Raw genomic sequence first — 15,040 nt, forward strand, 5'->3', positions numbered from 1 at the left:
GATAAACTCCCTTAGCCCTTGCTGGATAGAGTATTCTTGGATTCAGTCCTTTGCTTTGCATGACTTTGTAAATTTCCGTCCATTCTTTTCTGGCCTGATGTGTTTCTGTTGAGAAATCATTTGATAATCTAATGGGAGATCCCTTGTATGTAACTTTCCGTCTCTCTCTTGCAGCCTGTAAGATTCTCTCTTTGTCCTGAACATTTGCCATGGTAATTATGATGTGTCTTGGTTTGGGTCCTTTCGGGTTCACCTTGTTTGGGACTCTCTGGGCTTGTGTGACTTTTTTCTTCCCCACCTCAGGGAAGTTTTCTGATATTATTTCTTCGAATAGGTTTTCTAATCCTTGTTCATCTTTCTGTTGTTCTGGCACCCCTATTATTCGTATGTTGTTTCATTTCATGTTGTCCCAAAGCTCCCTTAGGCTCTCCTCTTGTCTTTTAATTTTTTTCTCCAATTGCAGTACATTTTGGGTGTGTTTTCCTTCCTTGTCTTCTAATTCACTAATTCGGTCCTCCACTTCTCCTAGTCTACTGTTGATACTTTCAATGGTGTTTTTATTGCAGCTATATCTCTCTTCATTTCTTCTTGGGTCTTACTTAAGTTGTTGATTTTTTTCATCTGTTTCTTCTAGCTTCTTCCATATGTTATTGATTTTTTCATCTGTTTCTTCTTGCTTCTTGCATAGGTAGTTGACTTTTTCATCTGTTTCTTCTAGCTTCTTCCATATGTTATTGATTTTTTCATCTGTTGCTTCTTGCTTCTTGCAGAGGTTGTCGATTTTTTCCTCCATCCGATTTATGCACTCTAGGACCCTTATTCTGAATTCTTTTTCTGTCATGTTGCATGCCTTTGTATTACTTAGCTGCTTTTCTGGAGATTCCTCCTTCTCTTTCCTTTGGGGGTTTCTTTGTCTCACTGACATATCTAGACGTTGAGTCGTTCAGTAGCTGCTCCCTGGGTGGCAGTGGCTCCTTGGGCTGTGGTTGCTCCTCGGGCAGTTGCGGTAGCAGCAGCTCCTCTGGTGGGTGCTCTTCACAGGTGTGGTGGCTCTTTTGCCTCGTGGGGGGAGGCTTCACGTACAACTGATGTTCCTCAGACAGAGGGTGTGGTGCTCAGGAGGCTGCTGTTGCTTGGATCTGCCGCATTGATTTAAAGGCACAAAATACAACACAACAAGGCACCACGTACCAGGCACTAAACACAAATATATTCACGATATTAATAACCCCAAATAAAGGTGACCACCTGAATTAAGAGAATTACGGGATAAGGAAGAAAGAAGAGAAAAAGATAAAAGAGAAAAAAGAAAAGAAAAGATAAGTAGGGAAGAAAAAAAAGGACTGCAAAAATGAAATTGGCAAAATGGAGGGGGAAAGAAAAGAGAAAAAAAAGAGACAAAAAAAAAGAAGAGCGAAAAGAGAGAATGAAGTAGAAGAGGGGAAGAGGCTATGTATATGAGGAGAAAACTCCTATAGAACTGCCACTAATCCCAACAAATTCCAGCAACAGCTCCCTGGAGATGAATGCAAACTAGAAACAACCAATAATATCAAGACAGGCAAGGGAAAACAGAAGCACAAAAATAACCGGGGGGTGGGGCGGGGTGGAGGGAGGGGAAAAATCAGCAGAAAAAAAGAAAAAGAAAAAGAAAAACAGCCTCACAACCAGTCCTAAAAAACACACACACACACACAGACACAGAAGAAACAAACAACAACAAAAAAAACCCCAATATACTCAACAATCAAGCAAACAGCAACAAAACAATAGAAAGATAAAAGAAAAAAATTTGGATAGTGAAGAAAGATAAGGGATATGTGTATAAGGATTTAGAGCAGTGGGTTGGAAATAGGATATATAAGTAGGGTGAAATTTTGACAGGAGGTAAACAGAAGGAATAGGGAAAATCTAAAGCAGGAATAGGGTTAGAGAAACAGGACAACAAAAGGGGAAAAGTGAGGGAGAGGGTTTTAGCATAGAGGTAAAATTGAGGTAGGGAAAATTGATGCTAAAGGAATGATGAAAATAGAATAGAGAACACTAATCCCAAAATAAAATAAAGAGAAAACAAAATGGTAAAATGGTAGCAGTAATAATACTGGTTAAAAATAAAAATGTAGTAATTAAAAGGGAAAAATCAGGTGATGGAAAAAGAAGAAAAAAAATGGTTTCTTAGTTAAAACTGGAAAAAAAGAAAAAAGAAGAAAAATAATTGCAGTAGTGAAGGTCCTTTGGTTCTTCTACTCGTCAGTCTGGCTCGCCTTAGTCCTGTCAGGTGTTCAGGAGAGTGTTGAATTTCCCTGCGATACACTGTTCCTCCGTGTTGTAAACCACAGTCCTGATTTTAAAGCAGGCCGTATTTGTTTCCCAGACTGCCTTAATTTGTATTTAGCTAAGAGTCAGTTTGTGGCTCAGCCTCTGGGTGGCAGTGTTTTTGGGTTGGCCTCTGAGGCTATAGGGCCTCTCTGTCCAATAGCTTGGGTTTATCGTCTCTAGTGCACTTAAAACTGGTGTGGGGAAGTCCACTGCCCAGAGCTGGTTCCTTAATAGTTACCCGCTCTGTCTTGTTGCTGGGATTGAAAATCCCTCTATAGGCCAGACCCTGTTAACTCCCAGACACTGATCAGATTATTTTAATCCTTGATCTTGTTCAGGGTGGAATCTGGGTGTGGCTGTGCTCCTTGCCTGGGGGCTAGGTGGAGGAGTCCCACCCTCTGGAGAGAATGGCTGCCCAGATCCTGGGCCCAGGGGTGTCTCAGCACTCAATTCGCTGCCACCTCTCCCGCCCCCCCCCCTCCTCAGTCTCTCCCCAGATTCCATTCATCCACACCTTCTCCCTCTCTTCAGCACAGGTGAGTGTCTGTATCCCAAATGTCTTATGAACAGGATTCAGTGAAAACAAACAAACGCCGGCCGTGGATATGGGGAAGGCTGAATTTCTGTAAGCTCCTCTCTTACTGGCAGTGCATGGTCTGGTCAGCTCTTCAGGCTGCCCCCTTTAGGCTCAGTCCTCCGTGATCACAGAACCCAGATCTCAAATCCCCTGGCACCAGGAATCCCTCAGATCTCCTTTCCCCAGTCAGGGGCTGTGCCTGTCCCAAGGGATGCGGCTGTCTGCCACGCAGTCTCCCTCCGACCCTCTGGGCTCAGAGGTCTGGCAAACTTTCCTGCCCAAATCCCTGTGTGTTTTTTTGTTTTGTTTTGTTTTGTTTTGTTTACCTTTCCAGGGGAGTTCTGCCCTTCCCGGCTGCAAACCGTCTCACCAGCTGAGTAATTTCTCCAATTCAGGGTGGGTGTTATTAGTTTCAGCTGCTCACTCCATTTGCTCCGGGACACGACCTGGGACGCGTCTGCCTATATCGCCGCCATCTTCCGTCGAGCCTTATCCTTAACCCCACTGCAGCCTTTCCACCCGGGAAAGTGCAGGATTGGCAAACTCTCTCTGGGGTGATAGATCAGGACTCAGGTAATAGCGGAAAGCGCCAATCCTACTCTTAAAATGGATACAAGAGAGCTTTTGGGGTTTTTCTTTTTAATGCCTGTTTTGGATTGAGTAAGTGGATTTTACTTAGTTTTAACATATCAAAGTTAGCTCTTAACACAAAAGGAAAAACTAACAGTTTGACTCAAAGTTGGGATTTTGTTTTGAGATGCTGAGGCTCGGGGGTGGAGCCAATTCATGGTTAGAAATGTGAAGCTGCGGCTTTTTGGGTTGAAGTGGGAAGTTATGAATACAGAGGAATATATATGGTCAGAATTCCATCAATATAAACCTTTTCTATAAAAACAAAAATGGGGGAGAATAATGTTATATGTTAGATTTTTTGGAAATACAATGCAGAGGGTTGTACAGCAGCCAAAAGGCCTCGGGCCTCCTGTGCAATAGCCTCTGCCAACTCAGCCTGGTAGAAGGATACACAAACCAGACAAGAGTTTTACCAGATCTAGTAATGATGTGGGGAAGAGGTTGTGTTTTGTATCTTTCCAGAAGGAGCAGCCTCTACCTCCATCCTGGGGACCGTCATCCCTGGGAAGCCGAGTTAGCACACCTGACCAGTGCCCGTCTGCAGCAGATGTGCAGCCCTGAGCTGGAACCACCTGTCTATTGGAAAGATCACATGTGCCTCCTTTTTGTCTGTCCATGTGTCCCAGCTTTGCCCCACATCTCTTTTCCTTTTTCCTTTTTTTAAAATCTGACTACTTGTTTGCTGGTTCTTTGGCCTTTCTCCTTCTCTCCTGAACACAGCCTTTTCTAGAATCTCCCTACTCTACTGTTCCAGGAAGGGCACCTCCCTTTTCTGCCATGACTGGGAGTGTCTGGTATATGCCCCATATGTGGAGTTGTCTTGTACCAAGAGCCTGACATCCTGGGCTGAGAAAGCCCTGTCCCGGGCCCACAAGTGTTGCCTGAGTTCTCTGTTCTTGCTGAGGTCATGGTGGCTGGTACCATAGATCTGTCTCTCGCCCAATGGCGTGAGCTGGGCCCTCCCTGGAGAAGAAACCTGGGTTTCCCAAGATATGTGACCAGAGCCAGGGCCCCGCCAGCAGGCGAGGGGAACCCAAGGCATGTGCTGGGCGTGGAGGCCACAGGGGCATAGGCTACCAAGGAGACAGAACTGAACCTCACATCACCCTGCTTGGCCCCGGAGGATGGCTGGTTAGCCAGAGACGGGTAAGATTCCTCAGGGAGGAACAACCTAAGACAGGCACAGTCACAGAGGGGCCGGCAGGAGAGAACTTGGGGGTCAACAGAGGTGGGGCACAGATCCTCACCCCCCCAACTATGCAGGGGCTTGAACACTTGCCCCTTCTGAGGGAGGTCTCCTGCCCCCATGGTTGCTTCCCACTTCCCATGCCCAGCTCAGATCAGGACCCAGGTAAAGACAGAGACTGGCTGACAGCAGCTGCCCTCTCACTACAACAGGACTTGTTTCCCATTTCTACCTTGGACCACAGGGAAAGGGGCAGCTGAAGGAAAGGGCTGTGTAAGGATGCTGCCTTCTTCCCTTCCTTCTCCCTCTTTTTTCTAAACACTTCCATGCCTTGTAGTTCTTTTTCTTTCTCTTCTTTTTCTCTCTACTACCCTCCATCTCCATCTCATCCTCCTCCTTCCCAGTATCATCCATATCAGCTGACCCAGAGGGCACAGCTGACTCCTCCCCGGACACCAACACCACCATCAAACGCAGCCCTGATGGACCCTTTGATCCAGCCGTACTACGCGCTGACACTTTGGGAAGCCCATTGCCAGTAACACCGCCTGCTAGCCAGATCAACAAGGACAACCAAACCACCGACTTGGGGTCAGCTGAAGAAGTTAACAACTGAGGCCCAGCAGATGGTAGAAAGGTAAGAAGTGGAAGCTACTCTCTCAGCCAAGTCAGAGGACTCTGAGTAAATCGGCAAAAGAAACTTTCATTTGGTAGAAAAATGTTACTGTGGTTTGATTTCTCACTTATTGCTGTTTTGCACTGCCATTGTTTTATTATTCTTACTAGTTTTAAAAATGTTATGTTTAAGTTTTCAAATGTTTTGGGTTTTGCATTGGCATTGTTTTGTTATTGTTTTAATAGCCAGAGTTTTGTTCTCGATGCTTAAGTTTGATGTTTTAAGTTTTACTGTCATTATGGTAGCTTAAAAACTCTCACTATAGTAGCTTAAAAAATAAAAGAAGGGTGAGATGTAGGGAGCTGATATAGGGTTAAGTCTCGAACTGACCTGTTGGTAAAGTCACAAACAATTCCCAGCTTAGAGGGCACAGTCCTCTTAGCATAATTAGGTTTGACCTTATGAGGCTCTCTAGATCTTATCTGGGAAGCTACTGAGCTGAGGGAAGTGCAGGAAGTGACCAAAACAAGTGAAACTCACAAGAACTGTGTAACTATGGAAACCACTACCTTGTTTACCTCTGACTATAAAATAAAGGCTCAGCTTGCCTCAGGATCTTTTCTCTGTGGCTTCAGCCAGGCACAGGAAGATCCACAGAGACTAAAGAGAGCTAGACAGTTCTGAACGCTGTCTCCGTGTAAAACATTCTTTGCCAACTCCGTCCACACCTTTGGGAACCCCTGGACTGCTGGGGCTGGACCCCGGCAGTAGGATGTGACCACTTTTATAGCCAAAGTCTGCTCCTGCACAACCATTATCAGAAACACACTATTCTTCGAGGCCCACCAGTTAGAAATTACTGAGTAGCCAGATTATTATGACCACCTGATGTTTATAGGCAATTTAGCTATAATTTCATGCTGAAGTTGCTAGAGGGCCAGAACATTATAAATAGGGAAGCAGGTTGTTTACCAAGACAGAAGTGATTTTTTTCTGAAGATATGGGTAAACAATGCAATTTAACAGCCTTTGAATGTGGGCTATATATTATTATGAGTGGCCAGATTATTATGAGCACCTGACATTTGTAGGCAAATTAGCCGTGCACTGCATCGTATGGGATATGGAAGCCAAAGGCCTGTTCGAACACCTTTGCTGTTTGCAGTTATCAAGATAAAATGTCTCCAATCCACACAGGAACACAAGGATTGGACAGTCGAGCATTGGAAAAAAGTCATGTGGCCGGATGAATCACGTTTCTAGTTGCATCATGCAGATGGCAGAGTGAGAATTTGGTGGAAACAGTATGAAACCATGCACTCCACATGCATGAGTACAACCCTTCAAGCTGGTGGGGGCCATGTTATGGTTTGGGGCATGTTTTCCTGGCATGATTTGGGCCCTTTAATTTGTGTGGAACAATGTCTGAATAGCACAACATACCTAAGTATCATTGCTGATCAAGTTCATCCTATCATGTTGATGGCATATCCCAATGCAGATGGCTTCTTCCAACAAGACAATGCGTCATGCCATGGTGCTTGTATTGTGCAGGAGTGGTTTCAAGAACATGAGGGAGACTTTACCTTGCTTAGGTGGCCCCCACAATCACCAGATCTCAATCCAATTGAGCATTTGTGGGACAAAGTTAAAAGAGCCATCAGGCAGCAGGTTCCACAACCATCAAATCTCACAGAACTGGACAGTGCTATTCATCAGGCATGGTGTCAGATTCCTCACATCACCTTTCAACATCTCGTGGAGTCAATGCCAAGAAGAATCGCCACATTATTGAAGGCAGAAGGTGGCCCAACAAAGTACTGATGGGGTGGTCATAATAATCTGGCCACTCACTTTCAAATATATCCCACGTTCAAAGGCTGTTAAATCGTGTTGTTTACCCAGATCTTCAGAAAGAAATCACTTCTACTGTTGTGGTAAACAACCTGCTTCCCTATGTATAATGGTCTGGCCCTCTAGCCATTTCAGTGCAAAATTATAGCTAATTTGCCTACAAACGTCAGGTGGTCACAATAATCTGGCCACTCAGTGTATATTGTCACTCCTTTCTTCCTGCTAGCCTCCTCCCAATCCAGTTTCTCAACACATTCTCATTTATTCCTTTGAATTCACTTTCATCAAGATATTCATCTGCTCCAGAACTTTTGAATACATCCTAAACTACCACAATAAGACCTAACTCGCAATTTCCTAGATTTCAATACCCACCCTCAATAATTTGGTCTCGTCCAACTAACTATATTTTCCTAATTCAGATGAATTCATGGCAATATATGAGTTATTAGAAAAGGCTTATAACAATACAAAGACTACTTTCCAATTGTGTTGAGACTGGTTTTGTAAGCCAATGCATATTTAATCACTACTCTAAGCCTATTTTCTTAATTAGCTATAAAATAAGCTTAGAAACTGTACCTACCTCACAAAGTGAAATATAAAAAGGCAGCTAGAAAAATGTCACAAAGCATTGTGGTTATGTACAGGACAATGTGCCACAATCTCCCACGTGTACACAGAGAGCTTTACAGACTTGTTCATATGTCTTTGCCACCTGGAATGCCCTTCCTCCTCTCCTCTTGGATGCAGATCTCCCCATATTTCAAAAACAAGCTCCTGTTCTTACTGATCGCTCTGATATTTTATGTGGTACCACAAACAAGAACCACGATATATTCCAACTTTTATGTGTGCAGAGGGGTAGGGAATTTGAGTTCTTCAAGTAGATTGTAAACTGAGGTCAGGAACAGGTATAGCCTGCAGCAGAAAGCTGGAAACCCGGTTTATCACCACATTCTTAAGCTGCCTTATTGACTTCACTTAGTTTCCTTAAAGTGTGTAGGTATGATTTTAATTTGACAAAAAACTGGAATATAGGAAAACGACCATGGAGTCACAAAACCTTAGTATGAATTCTGGTTGGACCACTTACTATGTGACTTTGGGCAGTTTATTTCGCCTCCCTGAGTTTCCAGATCCCTCCGCTTCAAGAAAATACCACCAACCTACTTTTGCTACTGTGATTGAGGTTGTTTATAAAACTGCCAATATAGTGCCTGGCATATATTATTTTCTCAGTAAATATGACTTCCCTTTCTAATTTGCTGTGCAATCCTACACAGCCATCAATACTGTCTGACAATATGTGTGAAAACAGCAAATCCTCAAATTTTTTAAGGTTATTATTATTGCTACTTTTTAAAAAATCCTCACCCGAGGATATTTTTCCATTGATTTTCGGAGAGTGGAAGAGGAAGGGAAAGACAGAGAGAAATATCAGTGTAGGAGAAACACATGGATTGGTTGCCTCCTGCATGTGCCCCAACCAGGGCCCAGGCAGGGAAGGAGCCTGCAACCGAAGTATGTACCCTTGACTGGAATTGAAACCGGGACTCTTCGGTCTGCAGGCCAATGCTCTATCCACTGAGCAAAACTGGCTAGGTATAAACCCTCAATTTTGCGGATCACAATATAACAGACTTCAGATTTAACGGACAAAATTTCTGGTCTGTATGTCATATGTGAAAATTAACATGCTGTTACTTTAAAAATGCTTTTAAACAAGATTTGCTTATAAATTAACAGGCTTGTTATTAATTCACTGTTACTTTAAACAAATTTTAGTGAATAGGCCATATGTTGAGAAAAACACAATAGTAATATTACATATCTACAACTATAGCCTGCATATTTAAATCCAAGAGTCACTACTCATAAACAATGCTCGGCAGAAGATTAGTATGCGATCACACTGCATCTTGAGGTAACTGGTTCTGTTGTCTGTTGTGTGACTTTCTGCAGTTGCTGGCCAGATGTTCCTACATGTGCTAAGCCAAACCCCAGCCATGTGCATTTGTTTCCTGGAGGTGACTGGTGAATGTATGCATTTACTAGACCTATTTAGTATAAACTTAAAATTACAGTAATACGTATAGAAAACCTCTGTGAAATTAAACTTTTCATGCAGAATTTTAATTACACAAACATGTCTACATAAGTAAAAACAGGTAAACTAATTTTTTGATTTTTTAACATAATGTATTCAGAAAACCTACTTTATTATATAACAGACTTTTAGCTTTAACGGACACCTTCTCACCCCAAATAGTCTGTTATATAGAGGTTTTACTTATGCTGCAAATATCTTTATGCCTTTTAGCATAAGAACAGGGAAACACAAAGTCTCCTTTTCCAGTGTTTTTTATTTGCATATTTAACATTCACAAATAATTTTACAGATTTATTCTTTTTACAGATTCATTATTTATGGGCAAGATCAGGATTAAAGTGGAGCACTGAATGGTTCCAAAAAATTACCAGCAGGGATGGCACGGAGTACAAAGGCTCAGAAAGAGAGAACAGAGCAAACAAGAGCAGTGTGTGCCCACTTCCTACCAGGCCACAGGAACACTGATTTCATTAAGGCAAAGCCTTTACTGTTATTTCTTTTCCCCTTCTAGTTTAACTCAAATAAAAAGGCATTCTATTCTCACACTACTGCTCTCTGAGGTCTTAATATAACTGGTACTATAAGCAACTAGATGTATCCTTTGACTATAAATGCCTGAACAGACAGTGAAATTTTGATGTATTAACCATCCCTCTGGGAGAATTTAAAAAAAAAAAAAGCAGAGTTGTTTTATCCTTAAGATTTTCAAAGAAAAAGGGGAGGGGTATATGTGTGTGGTCATGGTGAAAGTTGAGGGGAGATGAAAAGGGTTCAAGGAGGGAAAAAGGTGGCAAACCTAACACTTCCCATGTACAACTTTCCTTGTGTTTTTCTCAGAGGCTGTTAATATAATATTCTATCATATTGAAGAAAAAAAAAGATTGAGAGTTGTCTACCTTTAGTCAGTTGTAGGATGTAATGGTTAGTAACAGAGAACTTACCCTGGGGAAGGAGTATATTCATTTCATATACATAACAATGAAATTCAAAATTGTGCCCCACTATGTTCTCATCTAATCTGTTTTTTTTTTTCTGTTTTAAATCAATATACTTAACCTTTCTGTGCCTCAATTTTCTACTTGTAAAAGGAGAATTGTAGTTCTTTATGTTGAGGATTAGAGATGCATGAAAAGTACTTAAGAATAATGCCTGGCCAAATCAACAGAGATAGAAAGCAGACTGGTGGTTGCCAGAAACTTGGGAGAAGGGGAACGGGGAGTAACTGCTACTGGATATGCATTTGTGTGTGTGTGTGTGTAGTGATGAAAAAGTTCTAAAATGAGAGTGGTGATAGATGCAATTGTATAAACACACTGAAAAAAATCACTGACTTGTACATTACTTTAAAAGGATGAATTTTATGGTTAAGGGATCTCAATAAAGCTATAAAATTTTTTTTAAAAAAATAGAATAGTGCCTGGCACACAGTAAGTGCCCAATAAATGTTAGCTATTAGTAGTAACACTATTGTCATTATTATGCCTAAGTAAATCCCTCAAAATTCTTTATTTTTAATAAAAGCCCACAGAATCTAAAAAAGTATTTCTAATTTACATACATGGATTAACATTCACACATTTATTTCTATCTAAATTGCCTCTGAAATTAACAGTATGAGAATCACAATTTCACTATTTGTCTGTAATCAAACAGCTGCATGCAACGGACATCTGATCACATCATGATAGGCTTAAATTCCAATGACTAGATGTTATACAAAATTTTGAAATGACCGGAGATTTTCATTCATCTCCAGGAGTAAACAGGAAGCCCAGGAAATAGAATATGTAAAGGACATAATTAAGTCTTCATATACAGGCTTGCTAGCCTTCCAATATCATTTTAGGGGGTACTTTATAAAAAGACAATTGTAGTCAACAGCAAAATGCTTCCAGTCCCATGTCCTATGACTCCACCTTGTCCAACAACAGAAAACCCCCACCACAATGAAAAGACCCAATGCAACCCATGTAATAAGCCTTATAAGAGATAAAAGTCTTGACAATTAATGACTGACTTTTAAGACTATACTGCATATTCAAATATGTTTGCATCAATTGAGTTTTTATAATTTGAACAGTGATTAAATCAGTTTTAACCATTCCTATTGCTAAAGAATATAACAATGAGTCTCTATCTCAGAAGTAGGAGCAAGTGATAAGCCATGATGATAGAAACGATGCTCACACACTGTAATTTCCTCTGAAGTATGAAACTTCCCAATTCCTGGAACAGGGTTGCCTTTGTTGGAGTCTCCTTCCCTTCCAGTTCTCCTTTCTATAATTAGACATGTGCCTTTGCAGCCAATCAGTGAAAGCTGTTGAGGGTTACAACTTCCAGATACTCAGGACTTTTGTCACAGAAACCAATGCACTTTTTGCATGTAAGAAAATATTTATACCCTCAAACTGACTACTCATTTTCAGAAAGATAATTACATTTCCATTTTACCCACCTTCATTTAATCCAAGTAAACCCTTTGCTAAGTCATCCAAGAGCAACAGATTAATACACAGAACTGCCTTCACACCTACTATGTATAACCCTCTTCCATATGTACACACACAAATTCCTCACAGAGTTGTGGCCTTAAGAATTTCTCACCACATATTTAGCCTGAGTAAAATTTGGTAAATATTTAATTTCCTTTTGAGAAGCAGGTTTTTTCTTTAATTTTACATTATAATCACTGAGGCACATTATAAAACAACTTTGGAACAGAGATCTTTTTAGTGGCAGTTAGAAAATTTCAGACAATGGATATGGCTGATAATTTAGGACTAATTTCAAAATTAGGTCCAGTTTCAAAATATTGACTTTACCTAACTAAAGCATTGGCTTAGTCCTCGCATATGATTTATTTTAAAATTTACAAGGGAATCTGAAATAAATACAAATATACTAGTATAACCAAAAAAAATTTGGCCAAGGCTGGGACAGAGGGGGCCAACTTTGTAATGCTTTTGTAGTTGAATATCATTTTAAGAATCTAACTGTCGAAGTATTGTTCCCCTGGTTAATCTGAGGATGGAGAATATGTTTTTAAAATCATATATCTCTGTTTAGGTAGTCTTTAAATACAAAATGAATAAATATTTAAATTCTATGCTAAAGAAATAATGTGGAATAAGAAATTCCTGTCTTTCTAAGTAATTGTATATTTACAATAAATGTTTTCTGCCTGACACCTAGACTTTGTCTATTAAGAGTTCTTCAGTGTGCAATTTATAGAAGGCAGCAGCTCATATTACATTGAAGGAGCCCCATTTAGCTTAGAATCAGTCTGCTCCAGACACTCTACTCCCTGAAAAGCCTTCACATTTGTATGCATAAATAGCTGAGAATACATGTAAGTGCACATGTCTAAGGAGAGCTAATTTGCTTTACAAATAAAGTCCAGAACCAATAAATTGCTATTCCCCAACCCCGAAATCAAATCTAATGAAAAGGTGGCAGCTGTAAAGCCAACTCATCCTACATTACGCTTTAATGTAGGCCGTACTACACAGGATAATGAAGAATTCCTTATAGCTATGCTGTATTCAAACTTCCTCATTCTACCTTTAGGAGAAGGTGCCCACATATACCTTAGGGACCCACCAATCTATATTTCGGAGGTGTTCTACTTGGATTAATTCAAGCATTGGACCACCAAGAGCTTCAGTCAAAGGAACATTACACGTTGCTAATATCTTAGCTTGCATATTCAGAGCTAGGGTGTAAGATTAAAACTAGACCCAAGCTGGTGTTGCTCAGTGGTTAAGCATCAACCTATGAACCAGGAGATCAAGGTTCAATTCCTGGTCAGGGCACATGACTGGATTGTGGGCTCGATCCCCACTAGGGGGCATGCAGGATGCAGGCAATCAGTGATTCTCTCTCATCACTGATTTTTTTTCTTTCTCCCTCTCCCTTATTCTCTGAAATCAATAAAAACATATTTTTAAAAAAGATTAAAACTAGGGTGTCACTGAAGTGCTGTTAAGCAGGGCAGTAAGGTGATACAGAAAGATTAAAATAAGCTAATTTTTGTCTTTTGCTTTTATTTAAAGCAACAGGTGCAGAATTTTCTATGATCAAAACCTGAATACAGGTTAATGCATGTTTTCTTCTCCCATATCTATGAACCCCATCTATCATTGTCTTTTTAAACTTAAGAGAGAAATAAAAGAAAATGGATATAGATTTATTTATTTTAATAAGTCATAAGACAATGTGTTTAAGAGCTACACCTAAACTAGTATTCTCAAAATTGAAAATACAGTTACCAAATCTATTCAACTTGCAGGAGGTATCCATGTGCTTTCCAAGTCATTGGTAGTCACCCAAATGGACCACAGTGTCCGCTACCATGCCTTAAGAAGACATTATACTATGTGTACTATGCACATGTATTTTAAAGAAATAGAGAAAAGTAGATAAAAAGAACAGCCTTTCAAACATCAGTTCCTTACATAAGTGGTGACAGTGCTTATGGCTCCCTTGTAATCTTTTCACATAGCCAGTTACAAAATACCTCTAAAATTAGACAAAATAAAGCCAGAGGCAAAGTTCCATGGGGAATTACATTGTTCAGATGAGCTTTCAATTCACTGGTTTTTAATTTCCATTTCCTGATTTACTAAGGAGTAAAGGTGAGGATCATCCAACTGATGACAAAATAGAATAAGAAAACAGGATAAACGGCAAGGGCTTTGCGGTTTGGAGGCTGGCTGTCAGCAAGAAAAGCTGTAGAGGCTGAAGAAAATAAAACAAAACAAAAAAGAATATTGAATACAATGACATTGTCATAACTACTAACATTTACTAACTTTAATGTGCACAGCATAGTCTGGAATAGAGTTATACTATAAGTTTACTTATATTTGCAAATCAGAGAAAAAGGCATTCTGCCGCACAGTTTTCCTCACAGCTGAGGGCTGCTTGTTTCAAGTACCAAAGCTTTGAAAGTTTTCAACATTTCAGATGGAAACCCTTCCAAAAGGGGTCTCTTACTGTTTTCTGAGAAATCATTAAACTGTGCTGAATAGGCTTACAATAATGTGCAAGTTTTTTCGCTACTATGGCAAATGGCCTTATACTGCTGGGTCTTTTGAGTAATTGTTCTTCTTATTAAGTTAGCTCTTTTAGATGCCATCCCTCTTGTCCACCAGGAAAAACCTAATTATCAATGATCACCCTGCAAAGAAATCTTTCCTGAACAACCAGCTGGTATCCTGCCAGCTCAGGTAAAACTGCCCACTTCCCTCCTCTGTGTCCCTTCTGTGCCTACACAGATTTCCATCTCCCACCTGAAACACTTTATTGTCTTTAAGTATTTATATGTCTAGCTTATCCACTGGACTGTGAACTCTGAAGATAGAGGCCATGCCTAGCACAGTGCCTAACACTTAATTTGTGCTTTATAAACATTTGCTGAATTAAAGAATGAATGCTTCTAAAATTCTACTTTCTGAACTGCTGTGGGCCTGGATACTGGATAATTAAGCTGTTCAGAACTACATGTATGATAAATTATCAGACTCTAAGTGAGGAAACCTGGGCCTTTCCCATAGGTAAAGCACCCAAGCTTAATATACAGTCTTTGGAATATCAATTCTGGCACTCTCAGACTTTTATTTTTTATCACTTCTTGGCTTTTAACCATGTTCCAAGCAAAGAGATATTACTGCACTTAAAATATTAGGTAGTCTGTTTATCTCATTTAATAAGAGGCCAGGGAACACTTCTAGTGTAAAGTAG

General features: G+C 40.3%; 1 protein-coding gene across 3 annotated transcripts in view; it reads right to left on the reverse strand.

Annotated features, from left to right (window-relative positions):
• Window positions 1-9,970: 9,970 nt before the first annotated feature.
• YIPF6 (Yip1 domain family member 6) overlaps window positions 9,971-15,040 on the reverse strand; it is a 50,045-nt gene continuing 44,975 nt past the window's right edge. For all 3 annotated transcript variants that reach the window (XM_059679594.1, XM_059679592.1, XM_059679593.1), the window contains one exon: window positions 9,971-14,035. In XM_059679594.1, the coding sequence (XP_059535577.1) occupies window positions 13,920-14,035 (116 nt within the window). In that variant the 3' untranslated portion in view covers window positions 9,971-13,919. The remainder of the gene's footprint in view (window positions 14,036-15,040) is intronic.

Source organism: Myotis daubentonii, chromosome X, assembly GCF_963259705.1.
Source record: "Myotis daubentonii chromosome X, mMyoDau2.1, whole genome shotgun sequence".
Classification (NCBI taxonomy): Eukaryota; Metazoa; Chordata; class Mammalia; order Chiroptera; family Vespertilionidae; genus Myotis; species Myotis daubentonii.